Source organism: Emys orbicularis, chromosome 2 (genome assembly GCF_028017835.1).
Source record: "Emys orbicularis isolate rEmyOrb1 chromosome 2, rEmyOrb1.hap1, whole genome shotgun sequence".
Lineage (NCBI taxonomy): Eukaryota > Metazoa > Chordata > Testudines > Emydidae > Emys > Emys orbicularis.
The window spans coordinates 123099371-123120839 of record NC_088684.1 but is presented as its reverse complement, the minus strand read 5'-3'; the positions used below and the strand labels follow the sequence as shown (position 1 = coordinate 123120839).

Here is a 21469-nt window from a genome sequence, read left to right as displayed (position 1 = left end):
TAGGCTCTCATTTACACCTGTGTATATCTGGATTAACTCCTCCGAAGTTGCTCTAGCTATATCTGGGTGCAAAAGAGAGCCTAATGTGGCCCTGATCACATACAAACAGAAATTGGAGCATCCAGTAATCCCTCTCAGAAAGCCTGATTTTGAACTCATACTGCTGTAAATCATGAGTAAGTCCCCTGAAGTCAGATGGGGAGATGCATCAGTGTGTTTCATTGCTCTAAGAAACTGTGTTGGTAGAAGATTTTACTCATTGTAGCGTTGTACATTAGCCACAGAAGTGGAAGAAAAAGGATAGTCTCAATTTCCTGAGTGGAGAATTGGAGATGAGGCAGTTTCCTTAATGGGAATTCTTTTTTTAAATGTCTGTATCACAATCTTCCCAAAACTTATGCCCATTTCAACCCTGAGGCCAGACACGTGTGTATAACTAGCAAGAAAGCCACTGAAACCTTCTGATGCAGTAAGAGGTTGAGAAAAGAGACTGTTGAACTCTGTTGATTTGGCCATGTACATTGGCCAAACCGGACAGTCTCTACGTAAAAGAATAAATGGACACAAATCAGATGTCAAGAATTATAACATTCAAAAACCAGTTGGAGAACACTTCAATCTCCCTGGCCACTCGATTACAGACCTAAAAGTCGCAATATTACAACAAAATTTCAAAAACAGACTCCAACGAGAGACTGCTGAATTGGAATTAATTTGCAAATTGGACACCATTAAATTAGGCCTCAATAAAGACTGGGAGTGGATGGGCCATTACACAAAGTCAAACTATTTCCCCATGCTTATTTCCTCCCTCCCCCCCCCCCCCCCCCGCCGCCCCACAGTTCCTCACATCTTCTTGTCAACTGCTGGAAATGGGCCATTTTCATTACCACGATAAACATTTTTTTTTCTCTCCTGCTGATAATAGCTCACCTTAACTAATCACTCTCGTTATAGTGTGTATGGTAACACCCATTGTTTCATGTTCTCTGTGTATATATATATCTTCCTCCTGTATTTTCCACTGCATGCATCCGATGAAGTGGGCTGTAGCCCACGAAAGCTTATGCTCAAATAAATTTGTTAGTCTCTAAGGTGCCACAAGTACTCCTGTTCTTTCTGTTGATTTGGTTTATGTTTTTCCTCTGCAGCTTTTCATTTTCACAATGAGCTCCATCAGTGAAGCAACTACCAAATTTGCCCTTGACTTTTTCAAACTATTGAACAAAGATCATCCATCTGACAATATCATCTATTCTCCTTTGAGTATCTCAGCTGCCCTGGGCATGGTCCTTCTTGGGGCCAGAGGTAATACTGCCACCCAGATACAAAAGGTAGGTGTCAATAAGTCAGTTGTTTTATACCTTCATTTTTGTTCAACAATGGCAGACCATTCCCTCGTGCAATGTCACCTGAGCTCCTCAAGCCTTTTCTTTTCTGCTAACTCAGAGCAGTTTCCTTTTCCAGGGGTAATAAAGCCTGCACAAGCAGCAATTGCCCTAGTTACGGTCTGAAAGGCAATTCTATATTGAATGGAATTTAACTTTATGGGGTTGAAAAGGTGCCTGGCAGAAGCTGCAGGCTGAGAACATAATTGTGAACTGGAAATAACATTTTCAGCCCAAGAACAAGAGATTTCCCGCCTCAAGCCCTGATCTTGCAACCATTCCATACATGTGTGTCATTACATACATGAGTAGTTCATAATGGTACTTGGGTGTGTTATTGTTTGTGAGACGATGGCCTATGTCAGGGGTTCTCAAACTGGGGGTCGGGACCCCTCAGGGGGTCGCGAGGTTATTGTATGGGGGGTTGTGAGCTGTCAGCCTGCACTCCAAACCCCACTTTGCATCCAGCATTTATAATGGTGTTAAATATATTAAAAAGTGTTTTTAATGTATAAAGGGGGGTCGCACTCAGAGGCTTGCTATGTGAAAGGGGTCACCAGTACAAAAGTTTGAGAACCACTGGCCTATGTTGCTGCTTCACTTACCCTCTGCCGAGGTTGGTCTATTTTGGCCTAGAGCAGGGGTCGGCAACGTTTGGCACGCGGCTCGCCAGGGTAAGCACCCTGGTGGGCCGGGCCAGTTTATTTACCTGCTGACGCGGCAGGTTCGGCCGATCGTGGCCCCCACTGGCTGCGGTTCGCCGTCCCGGGCCAATAGGGGCGGCGAGAAGCGGCGCGGGCGAGGGATGTGCTGGCCGCAGCTTCCCGCTGCCCCCATTGGCCCAGGACAGCAAACCGCGGCCAGTGGGGGCCGCGATCGGCCGAACCTGCCGCGTCAGCAGGTAAATAAACTGGCCCAGCCCGCCAGGGTGCTTACCCTGGTGAGCCGCGTGCCAAATGTTGCCGACCCCTGGCCTAGAAGGATGTTTGAGCCTCTTGGCCAATAGCTCAGCCCCAGCAGAAGAGGTCATCTCAGATAAAACCCAGAGAAACATTTCCTCAATATTTGCAATTTCCAGCCCCTCATCTTCATTTTATTCATACCGCCTGGTGACATTTCTGTCTTGTGCATTATATCAAAAGAGAGAGATGTAGCCTACATGGTTATTTCAGAGATGTGTATATCTCAGATGCAGGGTCCTTTTTAGTTGCTTACTGTGAACGTGCTGAGCATCAGATTTACTAATGCTGAAGTGTTACAAGTTTGGTCGTAGTTATAAAAATATTATTTGAATATCTAGTTTGGCAAAAGTATTAACCTATTTTTGGATCCCATGAACCTGTGTGAGTCAACTTTTTTCACTGGAAATGGGTTTGAATTTTTCAGGCTTGGGTTGCACAGGAGTTAGTACTAATCAAGAATCATGTGTTATCAGTCTTTGAATACAACTGTCATTATTAGAACTTCCAGATAGATATTTTGCTGTGAAGGCTAGACATGGGACCCAATACAGTTAGCAACTGTAAAGGGATATGCACATGAGAGGAATGAAATAAAAAAAAAAAAAAAAAAAACAGGTTCCAGTTCTATTGCCACAGAAGTCATCGGCAAAACTCCTGTCCACTTAAATATGGGTGGGAGCTAACTCTGCATTTGACAAACAAACACTGCATTTGTTGGAATTAAACCTAGCAAACTCTGAAAGCATTTCCATTGGTTTTGAGATTGTTCCTTAAATTTAGGTTTTGTAAATAATAAGCTTTTATCCAAGTCCTAATCCTGTGATAGGATCCACTATTGCAGATCACTGCATGCCTGCAGAACACTACTGAATTTATTGCCCTATTGCAACATAGTATAAAAAGGTGTAAAAACTGAATATTATGGGCAGAAATAGGAAGTGAGTTCTACAATCATAGAAATATAGCTCACCTTTCTGGTGATTTTAAGTAGTATTCACCAAATGGCTTGCTGATTTTGATGTCAATGGATGCACTGGGGCATCCAGTGATAAAAGTTGAGAATACCTGCCTTTGACATCATGATGTCCATCTCCAGTAGAAAGGACAGTAGGTAAGACAGACAACTGAATTTTCTCGTGACAAGTTCAGTTTTATATATTGTCATAAGTAAATCAATATAGTGTATGATTGTTGCAATCTTACATTTCCACCTCAGGTTCTTCGCTTTGCTGAACTTAGAGAAAATGAAAATCCAGGAACAGGAAGGTCTTCGGAAGCAACAAGTGATGAGAATTCAGAGAGCAGTTGCAGACGACCTCTTCATCCCCAACTGCCGGTATCTTAGAACAAATGTTGAAGTTGGACAAACTTTGGAGAATTTGAACCTAAACTCAAAATTGGCAGATTAGATTTATAACATAAAAATAGGGTGGGAAATGCTATGATGGTAGGTGACAGTAGGGAGAAGGATAAAAATGTATACAAGATAGCAAAGAGTAAGGTTTAGGATTTTTTTTATTGAAAATGCTGTACAATTATACGCTTGATTTGTGGATGCCATAATTGCAACTGCATTCACAAAGTGATCAGTTCACTTTGCATCTTGCTATTTCAGTGGGCTCCTACCATGATCATGAGCACATGTGCATGTTTAAATCTGACATACAGAAAGCATTTGCAACTGTATTACCCTGAACATTTTTCATTGTTCAACAAATTCGCATGTGTAGTGCTCCATAAGTAACAAGTGGAACATCCCAAAAGAGCCACGGATTCCTTAGTCCTTATAATAGAGCTTTTGCTCCATAGATCTCCAGACTATCAGGAACAAGGACAAGTCAGAGAAGGCAAAGGTAGTTAAGTTATTGAATCCAAATGGTTTCATAGGAGAACAATTATTTAAAAAAAAAAACAGTGCCTCTGTTACTCTCAGCCTTTTTCAGTCAGAAACAAACTACAGCAACTTTGTGTTATTTGAAGGTTCCTGATGATCAGTGTGATATACCTGGAGGGATTCATTCCCAGTTTCATGACATCTTCTCAGCAATCAACAAACCTACCACTTCTTACGAGCTGGCTAATGCCAACAGACTGTATGGAGAAAAGACATTCAATTTTCTTCAGGTGAGTTGCACTGGGGTTCACATTAATGGCCTGTGACATTGTAGGACAGATAGAGATGAACAACATGGGCTTAGTTCAGTTGAGGTCCCATTTCCTGTTGACTTGGATGGGAGTTGTGTCCACTTAAACAAGGGTGGAGTTGATCCCCTGGAGGTACTGAATAGTAGGGCAGAACAGCCAATCATCTTAAAATAAATCCATATGGGAAAGTGAGCTAGAATTATTCTGGCTCATGCAAATTCAATAAAATTGCTAACTATGTTCTGGGGTTTCATGCTGCATTTTTTACCAATTCATTTCACATTATTTACAAGGCCTCACCATTTCATTTGTGTGAAATTTCATAGGCACAAAAACTTTTCTCAAATCAGCTTTCAAAATTCGCTTCTAGTTTGAAATTTCATGTGGAAGTATCATTGCAGTCATCCTTAGTTATTTTGGCTGGTGGGAAAAAGAAACATTACAGGACAGTGCTTCAAAACATTCGTGAATTACATATAAATATAGTCACGGACACACTAGGTTAGACTGGGACAGAAGTGGCGAGACAATATATATAGGTTTCTAGTTCCAGGATAAATTCAGGGTTCTACCTGTAGAACTAACAGAAAGACCTGTAGTGGGTCCTATTCCACCAGTTTCTCCTGTTCTGCAGTCCACCCAGGATGGAAGGTAAACTTGAGAGACTTACGGATTGGTTGCTGCAAGAGGAAGCAGCATCTATCAAATCTTTCCACTGAATGGGAGAAGAAAGTGGCGTATGTGACAATGGTCCCCCAGTCCTTTAGAGCATAAGCAGTCATTTAAGGACCACGAGAGGACGGACTTGTGACAACCAGACATTCTGGTTATTCAAGAGCGACCTAGGTCCACCTTCCATTGTGTAACCAGAACCTGATGTTCTGTAAATGCCTGCTAAAGTAGCTAGGTTGCCAGGGGGATATATGTGTTTATTGCATCTGAAAACCAGAGAGTAAATCAGCCTTACATAACAAGATCACATGCAAAAGCAAATACCAGCCTCACCACAGCAAAACTCCTTAAATCTGGTGAGTAGTCATTATTATTTGTACAGTAGTAGAACCAGGGTCAGGGCCCTCTTGTGCTATAATTCTATAGAAACGTAGTAAAAGACAGTCCCTGCCCCAAAACTTACAATATAAATAGAGAGGACAGACACAGGGGTAGGAGAAAAGCATTATCACTATCCTTATTTCACAGATGGGGAACTGAGACACAAAGATTAAATGACTTTCTCAAGGTCATACAATGGGTCTGTGGCAGAGTCAATCAGCTGGCAGAACTTCAAAGAGGTTCAGTGTTTGACTGTTTTATGTAAACTGTCCAAACCTATGTGGACCTGTATCCCTACACTCTACCCAACTGGTCCAGTTCATTCTGCTAGTCCTCACAATGTCTCGTCTTGAGCATGTACAAACACACTTTTGAATATTTTGTATATTTCTTGCAGTGTTGCAGAACTAAAAAACAGGGACATTTTATTTTATTCAGGAGACATCCTAAAAAGAGACCTGTTTTCTGATGTATTGTTCTGACATTCTCTCTTATTGTACAGCAATACCTATCCTGCATACAAAAGTTATACCAGGCTGAATTGAAACCAGTTGATTTTCGGAATGCTGCAGAGGAAACCAGAAAGCAGATAAATTTGTGGATTGAAACCTTTACCAAGGGTAAGGACAAGTCAGCCATTGGCTGCTATTTCTTGATATTTAATAAAAAAACAATGAGGTAAAGTGTACAAGGTGCTTAAAAACCTGCAGGAGAACACTATTTTGTCATAATTGGAGCACGCCCAGTATGGAGCTGCAGTAGCAGCTCTCAGCAATTTGACCACCTGAGTGACCTGAAGATGGATCATTAATTCCCACAGAGAAAACATATTTGAGGAGAACAGAGTAGCCAGCAGACTCTGGACCTAGTACAACACCCATTGAAATCAACAGGAATTCTTCTGACAACTTCAGTGGGTGCTGGATGAGACCACCTGTGAGTCTGATTGCATTGAGTTTAAGGAATTATCCAATCAGATGCAAGAGGTATTGGGCAAGGAGAGAGGACCTTCAAAAAGTACCTTGATTTATGAGCTCCTCTACAGATAAGGTAAATGACAGCGCCCTACTTAAAATTTGACCTGGATCCAAGACTAGTCAGCAGAAAAAGAACAAAATGGCCATTTTGGGAGATGACATCTGTTCTCCGTTGTTCACTTGAGGCACATCAGTGTGTCAGTGTGGGGAAGCTACAAAGACGCTGCTTGTGTTGTACTTGTTCTGTGAATAGATAGAGGACTTCAGGCTCTTAGGCCTGTCAGTCTAACATCTTTCATGTGTGTCTAGTATCATGTTTATATTCTTATACACAGTTACATATATGCACTGTACATCTATGTTATTACAACGGATAAATGGAACTAGAGTTATTGAACTGCCAAAACAAAATAATTTGCCTCCATTTTTTTAAGGTAAAATCAAGGACTTCTTTGGCCCACACGCTCTTTCTGAAGATACTAAATTAGTCCTCGTGAATGCGGTCTACTTCAAAGGGCAATGGGGAAAGGAATTTAAGAAAGAAAACACCAAAGAAAGACCTTTTCAGATTAACAAGGTAAATTACAGAAATACACATATCACTTCATTGCTCCTATTGTTTTACATGGTTGGCAGACAATGGGGAGCTAACATGAGATATGGCCTCTTGAATCTAGGGCTCCTTTATGGCCTAGGGACCAGCTCTGGGGGTGAAGAGGGAGCTGTTTCCCAAAGCTTCTGCTAGGAGAGTGCATCATGCCTGATACAGGTACAATGCCTCACAAAGCCACCTGGGGCACAGGGGAAGTCAGTGTACAAGAAGCTGAAGCATCTGCCGTTCTCTGTGGCCTGTCAGCTCTTCTATCAGGAGTGGAAGTGCTCAGGGCAAAGCCCCGTTTTCTCCCCTTCCCCTTTGGGGTTGCGTGTGCAGTTAGGTTCACTACCCTTTTGCACTCATGTGAGCAAAGACCGGCTGGCCCCTGAGCAGAGGCCTAGCATAAGGATGCTTCTTGTACCTTCCCCCACTACACTCCTAATTTGGAGCAGTCCACAGTCTGGCCTCTAATCATTTTCTTCATAGACCCTTAACTGGATTGCTTGTATTCAGACCTACAATGAGTTGTTCTGCTGCCACATTTACAATGACTGCCCCCAAGAGATCCATTTAGTCTGTGTTCAGTTTCCACATTCTGTCACCAGATTGATCTCCCTCCTCATTAAGGTTGAATACTGAAAGTGGGTTTTTTTCTGTGACATTTAGGTACATTGTCCCTGTGCTACTCCCCCGCCCTCCCCATGTTGTGTGGGCAATGAATGTAGAGTAGCCAGCTTCGTATTGCTTCAGTTCAGTTTCACCTTCTGTTGGTCACACATTAGCATAATGTAGCAAAAATAGGTTGGCAACACTGCAGGGAAACATTTGTTTAGCTAAAGGAAAATTGTTCCTAGTGGAACCTGTTTCCATGAAATTGTTTTGTAAATGTCTATTGCTCTTAGGTTTTGTAAATTTCTGGGTCAATTTGACCTGAGAACATGCTTTTAAATGGAAATATAAATTAAAGAAAAGATGAAAAGCCTGTAGTTTTAATATCCTTAGCATGGTTCTCAAGTTGGACAACCAAACTGTGAGGCACACAATATCAATGGCAACTTCTGAAAGTGTTGGTCCAAAGAAATAGCATTACCTCTTCTTCTAAATCTTCTATTCTTTGTGAGGTGGGTGTGCCGGCACAGGGAGATAATAAATGGTATCTTAGCTTTAAAGGGGCAGTGGAAAAGTAGCATGGTGGAATTCTGGATCATGGGAATGGGCTTTATGGGGTTTCCCAGTCTCCCCTCCCCCAGTACTTCACTGACCCCTTTCCCTTGAGTCCAAGATAGAGATGAAACTGTTGTGAGATGTTCGAAGAGGTTCAAGAGAACTTTATACCTTTCTTCAGAAGGTGATTATCTGGCCATGAACAACTACTGCAGCATTTGGGTCCAAGTGAAGATGCAATACAAGGAAAAATGTTTTAATGCTGGAGGATATATTGTATGTCTCTCACTTGTTACTACTTGTCACTGCTTTCAGACTACAAGCAAACCTGTGCAGATGATGTACCATAAGGGCGAGTATAAAATAGCGATAATAGAGGAGCATCACAGTCAGGTGCTTGAACTCCCATACAAGGGTGGTGACCTGAGTATGTATATACTGCTGCCAAAAGACAACATGGGTCTAACACAGGTAAAGTTACCTATGATGAGATAGTAATCTTATAACCAGAATATGAACATGGACAGACAGTATAGGACAAAATTACTTTCCTCTTCTTTGTTGCAGAGTATGCAGCATGTTGAATAGTAAATCTGAAGGCAGGCTGCTTATGTTGTTCCTAGGTCTATTGAATTTTCAGAAAACAAACAATTAGCCAGCCATTTTATTCTCCAAATAGGGCACAGTGACAATGTAATTAATAGCTAATTGCTATATTTTTGTATTATCAACCTTTCTAAACAGTTAATACCCACACAGACTAGTCTAAAAATGAATAAATAATAAACGCAAAGAATATAGGTAACACATCGGCAGATCCACAAAGGCTGTCTGCCGCATATTGCTGACAGACTTAACATCTGATCCAGCTCCCTAACCCTTCTCCCATACAATTCGGTTGCAAAACACCCACTGACGTCACTGGTGCAGCATCAAGTCCTTTAGCTTTAATGGTAGAGGTCTGAGCACTGAAGTTAGAAGTTCCACCGTTGACTCCCACTGGTGAACCACCATTGTGGTCATTATATTTACATTAAAAAAAAGAAAACAAGATTCTATAACCAACACTGGACAAACACTTATTTGGAAATCTTTAGGGTACAGCTACATGGAGATAAAAGCCCTGCAGCTGAGGGGCTAAAAATTGCGGTGTACACGTTCAGGCTTAGGCTGGAGCCCGAGCTCTCGGACCCTGTGATGGTGGAGGGTCCCAGAGGTTGGGCTCCAGCCTGTGTCCAAATGTCCACACAGCAATTTTTCAGCCATACAGCCCAAGTCAGCTGACACGGGCCAGCTGTGGGGTTTTATTCCTTTGTAGACATACTCTTAGTGTACGTCATGCTACTGATCCCAGTAGTATTGTAAGAATCATGCCTGATGTGGCTACCACAGTGTGAATGAAAAAATATTTTTTCCAATTTCTCACATAGTTGCGTGTCTTGTTGATTTTGATGCATAACCACAAGATTCTGATTCCCATGTATCTTTATACCTGCAGCTGGAAAAGGAACTTACCTATGAGAAATTAACAACTTGGATTAGCCCCGACCATTTGAAAGAAGATGAAGTGGATGTGGCTCTTCCTCGGTTCAAAGTCAAGACAAGTGCTCAACTTAAACAATATTTAGAGGCTTTAGGAATGACCGATGTGTTTCACCCAGGAGCATCAGATTTATCTGGAATGGCAAAAGAAGGTGGCCTGTTTGTGAGTGAGGCTGTCCATAAGGCTTATATAGAGGTCAATGAAGAGGGCACTGTGGCAGCAGCTGCAACTGGAATTGGCATACATACAATCTCACTAAGAATACCTGTACAGTTTGTGGCTGATCACCCTTTCCTCTTCTTTATCAGACACCAAAAAACCAAATGCATTCTCTTCTATGGTAGAGTCTCTTCTCCTTAAAGGAAAATCTCTAATTAACCCGCGAGATCCTGGGCCACAGAATTATAGTACAGAAAATACAACAGAAATGTTATTCTCTTCATTTTCTCTTTTCCTTGCACTGTATCTAGATAGTGACTCCATAGTTATGGATGAAAATGCACACTATACTCATAGCAGGACTGTAACACTAGCACTACAGTCCTATCTTGTCTGCTGTTTCCCTCCCCCGCAAAGTTGCTTCTGGTTCCTACTTAAAGAATCTCCCACTTTCTCAGCACCTGAGGAAGGGCACCTCTGTTAAGTCGCAAATCACTAGGAATCTCCTTGAACCAAAGCTTTGATAACTAGTAGTGAAATAAAGAACTATGAATTTTATTAATCATCCTGAACTGAATGGGTATCAACACAAGCATTGCCCAAACTCTTGCAGTGGAGAACCTGGCCCAGAGTTGTTGCAATGTAACAGGTGAATAATCAGGCTCATTGTTTTCACAGTTATTGTTATTGCCCTTCTGCCACCTTTACTACTTCTGGAGGAATTCTGTGCCAAAAAATTAAAAACTCTGTGCACAATATTTTAAAATTCCACAAAATTCTTCTTTTTTATTTGTGAAAATAACACAAAATAATCATGCCAGTTTCAATTATTTTGGTAATTAATTTCAAAATATCTGTCAGCAAGTATGTCTGTAACAATACAGACAAAAATATATTCAGGAAATGTTTTTTGATGAATAGATTCCTTATTAGGCATATTAATACAGAATTTTGTTTAATGATTCATTTAAAGTACACCTGTACTCACAGAGAGTTGTGTTTACTTCATAAGTAATCCTGCTGAAGTGAGTAGGACTACCATGGAGGAAGGCACTGCTCAACATGATGTGGAGCAGGAGGAGAAGGGAGAGTTGGAAAACAAAGTCTAACCCTTTAGCACTTGAATATAAAGTTAACACTGTACACTGATACAAACTCCTACAGCAGGGAGGGAGAACCTTATCTTCAGGTGGACCTCAACGGTTTGTTCTACTATATTTGGGGGGCAAAGAAGACACCCAGGTATCCCTCAGCTAGGAAGCGAATGGACAGCAGATTTGCTTCAGGAAGGTGGGATCTCAGCCAGGCTGGGCTGAAAACACTGGAGAGAACTTTGGGTGAGATAAGTTTCTTTATCAGCAGGTCAACCTGTTAGTTAAGTTTAGCTAGTCTATAGAAAGAGCGTTATTTTGCTTTATATGTAACCATTTGATTCCAATATTCTTGCTCACTATTACTTGAATCTCTAGTCTTTGATAATAAATGTATTCTTGTTTTCACTATAAACATATCTAAGTGCTGTGGTGTGAAGTAAAGGAATGATCCTGAGTTGAATCTTACAAACTGGTGTGTAGTGTTTCTTTGGGAACGGCAGGCCCAGTAATTCTGTGAGTGTTCAGTGGATCAGGGACCAGACACTGCAGGGAACGCTCTGAGGACTCAAGGGTTGATGTGTGTCCATCACTACTTGTGCAGAGAGAACAAGGCCTGAGGGATTCTGGAGGGTAGTGCTTATATAGCCAGAGGCTGTTGGTTTCAGGGAGCTGATCCACAGCAGGCACAGACAAGGCTGCTTCACGCTAAGGGCAGGTGGTGGTGAGGTGCCTCAGAACCCAGGGTACCCCTGGGGAGCGTCACAGTTGCATTAGCAGTTTTTAAAATCATTTAATTGGTTATAATTTGACTAAGTCCAATTGTTTGCCATGAGCTGTGAGACTATTGTGACAGGAAACTTGGGATCTTCCAAATTTCATGTAGCAATATCCTGTCAGTTATTTAGAGTTTAACACGAAATTAAAAAATTTTGTAGACTTGTCAGAAAAATCTAAATTGTAATTAACCAATTGTCTTCCAAAAGGGCAACTGGGGAAAATAACTGTCTTTCTGCAGAGTTCTCGAGATTGTAATTTTATGGCTTTTCTTTGGGGAAGTATTATAGATGTATTTTGCTTTTGACCTTTTAATTTGCGCAATTGCAATGTATCTATACAGCTGTCAAGTCAAGGATTCAGTAAATCACTACATATTTTATCATTTTCAGTAGTGGCAGGGAAATAAGCCGAACGGAAGTTGAAGACATACCTGTGTGCATGTGATAAGAATGAAGCAGCAAGAGTAGAACACTACTATAAATGGTCACATGGTGATAGACAGTATATAGACCCCCTGTTCCAGACAGCACTTGGGCATGTACTTATGTCCCACTGATTGCAATGGGACTCAAGCATGTGCTTAGCATGTATTTAAGTGCTGCCTGAATACGGATGCTCTCCTCAATCACAGATATAACATACACATTCTTCTAATCATTTTTAAGGGACAAGTGAGTACTAATAATAAATATTGATATTTTGGCAATGCTACTCAGGTTCATTTTCCAGTTTTATACTCCCGCTTCCTAATCCTAACTGGGTAGTCTTAAAACATTGTTTCTTTAATAAACCAATATAATATACCAAGACCAATTTTTAGCATAATTTATGTCCCCTGAAAAAATGTGCAAAAGAAAGAAGTTGAAATCTACAAACTACTCTGTACATATGAGGTGAGAAACAAGAAAACAGCCTTCTGCCTCTAAATTAGGGCTTGTAGCAACCCCCTAGGAACTGGGAAGGAAGAGTTTGGAGCGGGCACCAGGAAGCCAGTCTGTGCACATGGCTGGAAAGTTAGCTGCAGTTGAAGTCATGACACGTGCACCACTTGTGGCTGGGTGTGGTGTAGCAGCTCACCATCTAGCACCCCTTGCCAACAGCTTCTATGGCCCTGGGTGGTATCTCTTCTCATGACTTGGCCTTCCTGCCAGGTCACTTTAGAGTCCCTCTCCTTCCAGAGTTTCAGTGTGCCACATGGACAGTGCCCTATACCGTACTGGTCATCGATCTGCCATCTTCCTCCCCTCCCAGACTCCTCTTCCACTCTACTCTTCTATCAGACTTGCAGCCCCAAGGCTTCTCCCTGGAGTCTATTAACCCAACTCGAAAGCAAAACACAGATTTCAGGGAAAGTAGCGGCAGGCCCTTTTCCAGGCTTGAACTTTTAAACCATCCTGTGTTCACACCCCCTAATCCCCCCAAGCTCTCCATTCTTCTGCAGAGTGCTGACTTTTGGGGACTACCCTCCTTAAGTCTTGCCCTCTTTGGATCCTCAACTCCAGTCCCTCACAAGGCTTTCTGCTTATGGGGGTGGTCTTCTCTCAGGCCCACTTCAAGATTCCCCTACACCCCTTTTCCCTCTTCCATCAGGACCAGGGTGTAAATGCCCTCCTGAGCTTCCTCTGTGCTCTACTACCCAGAGAAAGGGGAAGAAACCTGTAGGCTTTCTCCCTTCAGTCCTTTTCTACTCTGGGCTTCCTCCCTTTACGGAAACCACCCACATCCTTCCCTGTCTGGGACTCATCTTTAACAGGCCAGGCCTACCCTCCTAGTGCCACCACCTGTGTGTATTGATCTCTCAGGCCCAAATTAACCATTTCATCACCTGTGTGTGGTAAACACCACATCACACATCTCTGTAAACAGTTCTCTTAAAAAAGACTAGTTTAGTTTTAGAAACATTCTGTGACATTCTGCACCCCAAAGCACCCCATATTTATCATGCTGATGTAATTATGATATGTTTTGTACGAAGTATGCTTTGTAAGGTATCATTCTAAACATCTTGATCTGTTGAACATTAATATCCTGTTGGAAGGATGTGCTGTCCTTCTATAAAAAGTTATGAAGTTTTGCTGTGTGTGTGTTACTGAAAGATGTTGTGAAGTTGGAAACACCCACAATTAGCCTTTCAGGTACAACGATGAAGAAGCTAGACGGTGCTAATGGTTCATCAACAAAGACAATGGACCATGGAAAGGGCTTGTCCTCACCTGGGGACCCTTCACCCAGCCTATAAATAATGCCTGCTATAACTCAGCAAGGCATGCAAGGGCATGTGACCAGACCACAAACTGGGCTGGGAAGCTGGCTTGAAACAAAGGGGTTCCTGCCATATGGAGAAACTATATAAGATGGGGAGTGTCATCTTTTGGTCTTCACTCCCCCACAAGTCAACACCTAAAAGAAACGCTGGAAGACAAAGTACTTTGAATAGGGGAGTGGGAAACCCAGGCTACAAAGCAGACGCGGCCTGTGCCTCAAGAATCTGTAAGCCTGCTTGTATCATCAGTCAGGGTGAGATATTGCTGATTCAAATCCTATCTAGTATAGACGGTTTAGATTGCATTTTGTTTGATTTCTTAGGTAACCTGCTTTGATCTGTTTGTTCTCACTTATAATCACTGTGTGTTTTTGAGTGATGTGTTAGCGAATCTTAGTTCTGTTAACACAGGTGGGTGCGTATCTTCCCCACATCGAGGGGGAAGCAGACTAATTTAATGAGCTTGCACCGTACAGACTACTCTGCAGTGCAAGACGGCTCAATTCTGGGTTTATACTCCAGTGGGGGTATAAGGCTGGGGAGCTGGGAAATTGGCTGAGGCCTCCATTGTTGGCCCAGGAGTGGTTTAGGCAAAGCCTCAGGTAACTCAGTTGGGTGTGTGGCGCCACCTGCTGTCGTGTTGGGTGATAACAGGGCCTGGAGGGGCTGGCTGTGTGTCACCAGCAGAGCAAGTGTTGGAGTCCAACCCAGCTAAATAGTTAGGGGGCACAGCGGTTCCAACAGCTTCCAAGTTTCACCCTGGGTATAGATCCCATCACACATAGTTCTTCTCATCTTATTACCCCCCATATGATATGTGAAACATGGTGGCAATGGTCAGTCTATTGAGAGATAATAGGAGTGTGTGATTAATAGGTGAACAAAGCAGAAACAGAGGAAACATGCAGCACGGTGGGACTCAGACCACCAGAAAGCTGCCAGCCATTCAACTGCCATATTTGCAGCTACACTAGTAGATCAATGACCAGTTCGATTCCAGCCGGATTGACTAGAACACAGACGCTGTACCTGCACTAGAAACTACAGATATATCTCCACCACTCTAGCGCTGCTCCTGAGGTCAGGAACTGGAGCGAGCAGGGTAGCAACCAAGGAAGGATTCAAGGCAGGGGCAGGGCTGAGGCAAGGCTGGGTGCAAGGCAGGAGCAGCAAGAACAAGGTAACACAGGAGCAGGCACAGTGGTGATTGAGAAACCAGCAAGCTGCTGCTGCTGCTGCTGCTGGCTTAAGTGCCAGCCTACTGCCTTCTGTAGTCAGTCAGGGTGTGTGGCTAGTCCCACAGCCTGCCGCAGACCAGCTATAGCGGTGAGGCTGCCTGGAGACTAGCTCTGCTGGAGGCCCTGATTCCTGACAGTACTGCAGAAAAGGCTCTGGGGGCTATAGTGGATCACAAGCTAAATATGAGTCAACAATGTAATGTAATACTGTGGCAAAAAAGAGAATTCATTCTGAGATGTATTAGCAGGAGTGTTGTAAGCAAGATACGGGAAATAATTCTTCCACTCTCTCAGAACTGATAAGGCCGCCACTGGAACACTGTGTCCAGTTCTGGACCCCACACTTTGGGAAAGAGGTAAACAAATAGGAGAAAGTCCAGGGCACAGAAACAAAAATGGTTAAAGGTCTAGAACAGTGACTCTCAACTTTTCCAGACTACTGTACCACTTTCAGGAGTCTGATTTGTCTTGCATACCCCCAAGTTTCACCTCACTTAAAAACTACTTGCTTACAAAATCAGACATAAAAATACAAAAGTCACAGCTCACTATTAATTGCTTACTTTCTCATTTTTACCATGTAATCATAAAATAAATCAATTGGAATTAGGGCCATCGAGTGAGTGTTGCTCTTTTAAGACTTCTGAAAGCATGCTCCTCACCTCATCCCTCTCAGATTTTGGAAGGAACTTCAGATTCTTAAACCTTGGGTTGAGTAACATAACTACAGCATCTTTAGAAATCGCACATTGGTACCTTCTTTGCATTTTGTCAAATCTGCAGTGAAAGTGTTCTTAAAACAAACTGGGTCATCATCCGAGACATTGCTATAACATGAAATATATGGCAGAATGCGGGAAAAACAGAGCAGGAGACATACAATTCTTCCCCAAGGAATTCAGTCAAAAATTTAATTAATGCATTTTTTTAATGAGTATCATCAGCATAGAAGCATGTGCTCTGGAATGGTGGCCAAAGCATGAAGGGGCATACAAATGTTTAGCATATCTGGCACGTAAATGCCTTGCAACGCCGGCTACAAAAGTGCCACGTGAACACCTGTTCTCACTTTCAGGTGACATTGTAAATAAGAAGCAGGCAGCATTATCTCCTATAAATGTAAACAAACTTGTTTGGCTTAGCAATTGGCTGAACAAGAAGTAGGATTGAGTGGACTTTAGGCTCTGAAGTTTTACATTGTTTTGTTTTTGAGAGCAGTTATGTAACCAAAAAAAATCTACATTTGTAAGTTACACTTTCACGATAAAAAGATTGCTCTATGGTACTTGTATGAGGTGAATTGCAAAATACTATTTCTTTTGTTTATCATTTTTACAGTGCAAATATTTGTAATAAAAATAATATAAACTGAGCAGTGTACACTTTGTATTCTGTGTTGTAATAGAAATAAATATATTTGAAAATGTAAAAAACATCAAAATATTTAATAAATTTCAGTTGGCATTCTATTGTTTAACAGTGTGATTAGTCACAATTAATTTTTTAATCACGAAAAAAAATTGAGTTAATCGTGTGAGTTAACTGCGATTAATCAACAGCCCTAATTGGAATATAAATATTGTACTTACATTTCAGTATATACAAGTCGTCTGTATGAAATTTTAGTTTGTACTGACTTTGTTAGTGCTTTTTATGTAGCTCCTTCTAAAACTAGGCAAATATTTAGATGAGTTGATATTCCCCTGGTTGAGAACCACTGGTCTAGAACACATGACCTACGAGAAAAGATTAAGCAAACCTTATTTTTTTCAGTATAGAGAAGAAAATATTGTGGGAGGATATGATCACAGTCTTAAAGTATATCAAAGATTGCAATAAAGAGAAGAGTGATAAATTGTTTTCCTTAACCACTGAGGACAGGAGAACAACTAATGGGCTTAAATTGCAGCAAGGGAGATTTCAGTTTAGACATTAGAAAAAACTTCCTAACTGTAAGGGCAGCTAAGCACTGGAGCAAATTACCTCGGGAGGTTGTGGAATCCCTGTCATTGGGGATTTTTAAGAACAGGTTAGACAGACACCTGTCAGGGATGCTCTAGATGAGACTTAATCCTGCCTCAGTGCCGGGGACTGGACTAGATGGCCTACCCAGGTCCCTTCCAGTCCTACATTTCTATGACCCTCTGTGGCCAGAACAGAGAACAAAGCACAGATCATGGAGGATTCCTTGCTCTATTGAATATGTGAACACTTCCCTAACTTGGAGCTAAGTTCTCTCCTCTGCTAATGTGCTGCAGCCAGAGAAAGCAGGGCTCTTGTTTGGACTGACTGTGGGAGAGGAGTGAGCCACAGCCACAGGTGAACTCCATTTCCACACCACTGGTGGTACTGAGGGAGATGAGTAGGACTGAAGTAGGGGAGAAAAATAATCTACATCTCCCCCTGCAATGCTATGCAAATCTTCTTCAAACCTTTGGTTTGAATTTACCATTTCCTGTATTTATTATTAGAGTAAGAAAAAACAACAACCTGTGATTCTATTAACATTGCTGCTGAAGGTAGCGGAGACCTGCCTGGGATGTTGGTATATTTGTTTAATTAAGAAATTATGTCCTGTTTTGAATTATTTATCAGTGCAAGTTGCTTATTTGTTGGTTACTGATACAGTAAAAAAGGGAATCCCTGCCCCCAAACGCTTGTAATCTGCGGCCCTGCATGGCCATAGCCTGCATGGGCTATGTTTTATGTCCCTGTGATGCTCATAGCAGGATCAGGGCCTAGGGGACAGAAAAAGACAGGATGTTCTGAGTAATCTAGGGGATCCAGATTTGTAACCTACCGTTTTTGAGTGAATGGGTAAATTGTAAGTATGGTTAATTATTTATATGGAGTGGTGATAAATTCTGGGATAACAGAGGTGTCAGCTAATATTTAGAACTCCTTATCAGTTTAACTGGGTACGGTATAATCAGAGATTCATAGATTATAAGGCCAGAAGGGATCACTGTGATCATCTAGTCTGACCCCCTGTATAGCATGGGCCAGAGGACTTCCCTGAATTAATCATTATATCCCTCATCTTATTTCAGAAATACCATGCCAGGTGTACAGATTTAATATGTTTGTATTAAATAACCTATCAGGCTCCAGCAATCTGATTCAAATTCTAACTACCATCTCTATAAAGATGGAAACAGAGCCAAAACAGCAACAGACAGGTCAAACTCTGAGAGGAAAGATTATAGATGCAAAAAATCCACGAAAACATCCAACCCAAGAATAAGAGCACATAACTGAGCCTGGATGAGTGAAAGACACATTATTGCTTCCAAGAATTACTATTAAGGGAATAATTGATGGGCCATCTCAGCCTCAGACGGATGTTTGCCCCGTCAAAATTTTTGGCAAGGAAATCTAAACTGAAAAGCAGGCTACCCATACTATAACAGTTTGTGCTTGAAAGGAATTTGTGCCCCCAATTCTGGGACTACCAGGGAAATAAAACAAAAATGAAGCAGCCCAAAATCAACATTTTGCCAGGCCAAAAAGGACTTGAACCTCAACATTTTCTATTCTAACTTTACATTTCCAATTTTTGAGTGAGTTTAGAGTCTGAAAAACTCTCATCACCCTAAATTAAGGAGACTAGTGCTGAGACATTTCATATCTTGTACGAATTTTAGGAAATGACTTGTGCAACCTGTTGAATAACTAGTTCCACTATTTAAATTTAAAATTTACTGACTTCACTGCCTAAATATTTTCAATGGGATTAAAAGGACTGTGTTTGATAGCACCTGTCCCAGTCAAGATGTGCTGTCTGGGCACTACTGCAATCAGGGACGGTGCAACCCACTAGGTGACCTAGGCAGTCGCCTAGGGTGCTAGCATTTGGGGGGGCGGCATTTTGGGTCCTTCGGCGGCGACCGCGGCGGCCGGATCTTCAGCCGCCCCGGTCTTCGTCGGCATTTAGGTTGAGGGAGCTGGGGGAGGTGGGTGCGGGGAAGGCTGCCTACAGTAAGTAAGGGGGCGGGGCGGCACGCAGGGGAACTCCCCGCCCCAGCTCACCTCTGCTCCGCCTCCTCCCCTGAGCACGCTGCCCCGCTCTGCTTCTCTCCCTCCCAGGCTTGTGGCGCCAAACAGCTGATTGGCGCCGCAAGCCTGGGAGGCGGGAGAAGTGGAGCGGCGATGGCATGCTCGGGGAGGAGGCGGAGCAGAGGTGAGCTGGGGCGGGGAGCTGCCGCACGGCTCACCGGGCCAGGGGGAGCTGCCGCGGGGAGGGGCGCCTCAGGGCGGAGGGGGGAGCTGCTGCGGGGGGGAGCCTTAGGGCGGGGGGGGGCGGAGAGCTGCCACAGGGCTCGGGGAGGGGGGAGTGCAAGGTGGAAGTTTCGCCTAGGACGCGAAACATCCTTGCACCCGCCCTGACTGCAATACAAATAAACAGCAAACACTGTGTTTCTTAGCAAGTTGTTACAGGTAGATATGAAAGCTCCCATATTTAGCACTCATACTCAGCCGCAAATATCTGGAAAAGTCACATCTGTGATAAACCAAGTCAGCCACTGGAGGTCAGTCTCTGAACAGGTGCTAAAAATCAACAAAAAGTCCTTTTCCTCTCCAAATCCATGTTCTCTAGGGTAGGCCACTTTATCATCTTCTATTCAGCCCAAGCTCTACTAGACCACCTTTCAAACACCCTCAAATTTGGAGTTTGAATTAGGATTGGTCCATTGCAAAGATAGGGGCTAGCTGTGGAATTCTGCTCTAGCTCTGGGCTTGGACACAATGTTGGTGAAAATTGTGTTCAATCTGTCCATGGGAGTAGATTGCCCAGATAATGTGTGTTATCCTACATTTATATGTCTACAGCTATCCAAGTACCAGATCTCAGTTTCAGTGTACAATATGATTTCTAAGAGTTTGCGAGGAAGGCTACGTATATGGCTTATCAGTCACACAATATATTCTTGAGATTTTACTGATGCAAACGGCTTGTATTTAGAACTGTTCTTATTTCTTATGTTAAAAAAATAAAGCCATCGATTATTCAAAATTTCACACATTGTGTAGTTAAAGGGAACACAATGCCTTCTAAAATATAGGGACAGGTAAATAAAACTGGCAAGGAGTTTTCCAGTGATCTTTAGTGTATTTTCAAACAGCACTGAAGTCTCTCTTTTGGGGATTATAGAGAATGTTCGCATTAAGGCAAACAACATTTCATGTAGACAGGGCCAACAGGTTATATTTTCAGTCTTTGATTTACTAATTCTCTGAAGCCAGAAAGAGAATTGGCTTATGAGAGGTTTTCCAAGTGGACCAGCAGAAAACTGATGGCAAAAGCTATAGCAGAGTGTATCTGCCAGCGATCAAGTTGGAAGAGAAGTATTACTTCCATCCATTCTGAGTTGTATGTGAATGAAAGATGCTTTCAATCCACACTTAGCTGATTTTACAAGGCACCATTGTTAGCTCTTCTATGGTGCCATATTGTTCTGGTACCATCACTCAATTTGTAGCAGATCACTTATTTCTCTTTTTTATGAGGCATAACAAGACCAAGAGCATCCTGTTCTTTAGCACAGCGGATCTCAACCGGGGGTCCGCGGCCTCCTGGGAGTCCACGAGCCCTTTCAAGGGGGCCGCGGAGCCCTGCGGCTGAAGCCCCGATCCCCAGCGCCCCCCGCAGGGCTGAATCCTGGAGCCCCGAGCCCTGGTGCTCCTTGTGGAGCAGAAGCCCTGAGCCCATGAGCAGCACTGGGGACATAGAAGGCATTGCCCCCCCCCCCCCCAAACTGCATGGCAAGATCACGGCAGTCTCGCGGGCAGCTCCCCGCCCATTTCCTCTCTCCCCACTCGCTGGCCAGGTTGGAGGCAGAAGCTGGAGCCGGGCAGTGCGGGGCAGCTGCTGCTCTGGCTGGTGCTATGGAGCCATTAGCAGCAGCAGCGTTCCCTCCTCTCTTGCTGGTGCCCCAGATTGAAGCTGCTCCTCAGCTCCCAGTCCCCGTTGCTCCCGCGGAGGCAGCCGGTAAGAGCCCCCTGGGTGGGGAGACCCGGCTCCGTGGCTCGCCCGCAGGCCCCTCCGGGAACAGAGCCCTCCCAGCACACAGCCCCTAATACCCCTCTCCCTGTACCCTGAGCTACCCCTCT

General features: G+C 43.1%; 1 protein-coding gene across 1 annotated transcript; it reads left to right on the top strand.

Moving 5' to 3' along the window:
* The first annotated feature begins 1166 nt into the window (after positions 1-1166).
* LOC135874636 (serpin B4-like) lies at positions 1167-10187 on the top strand. The gene is made up of 7 exons (XM_065399522.1): positions 1167-1334; positions 3567-3686; positions 4331-4474; positions 6051-6168; positions 6960-7102; positions 8600-8755; positions 9783-10187. The coding sequence occupies exons 1-7, from the start codon at positions 1167-1169 to the stop codon at positions 10185-10187; spliced, it is 1254 nt and encodes a 417-aa protein (XP_065255594.1).
* The last annotated feature ends 11282 nt before the right edge of the window (positions 10188-21469 follow it).

What these genes read in the sequence shown, in the direction of transcription:
- LOC135874636 (XM_065399522.1), top strand. Translation starts at nt 1,167, where the DNA reads ATGAGCTCCATCAGTGAAGCAACTACCAAATTTGCCCTTGACTTTTTC. An exon ending in CTGCCACCCAGATACAAAAG is followed by an intron (nt 1,335 to 3,566) that starts GTAGGTGTCAAT and finishes TTTCCACCTCAG; the next exon opens with GTTCTTCGCTTTGCTGAACT. An exon ending in GACCTTTTCAGATTAACAAG is followed by an intron (nt 7,103 to 8,599) that starts GTAAATTACAGA and finishes CACTGCTTTCAG; the next exon opens with ACTACAAGCAAACCTGTGCA.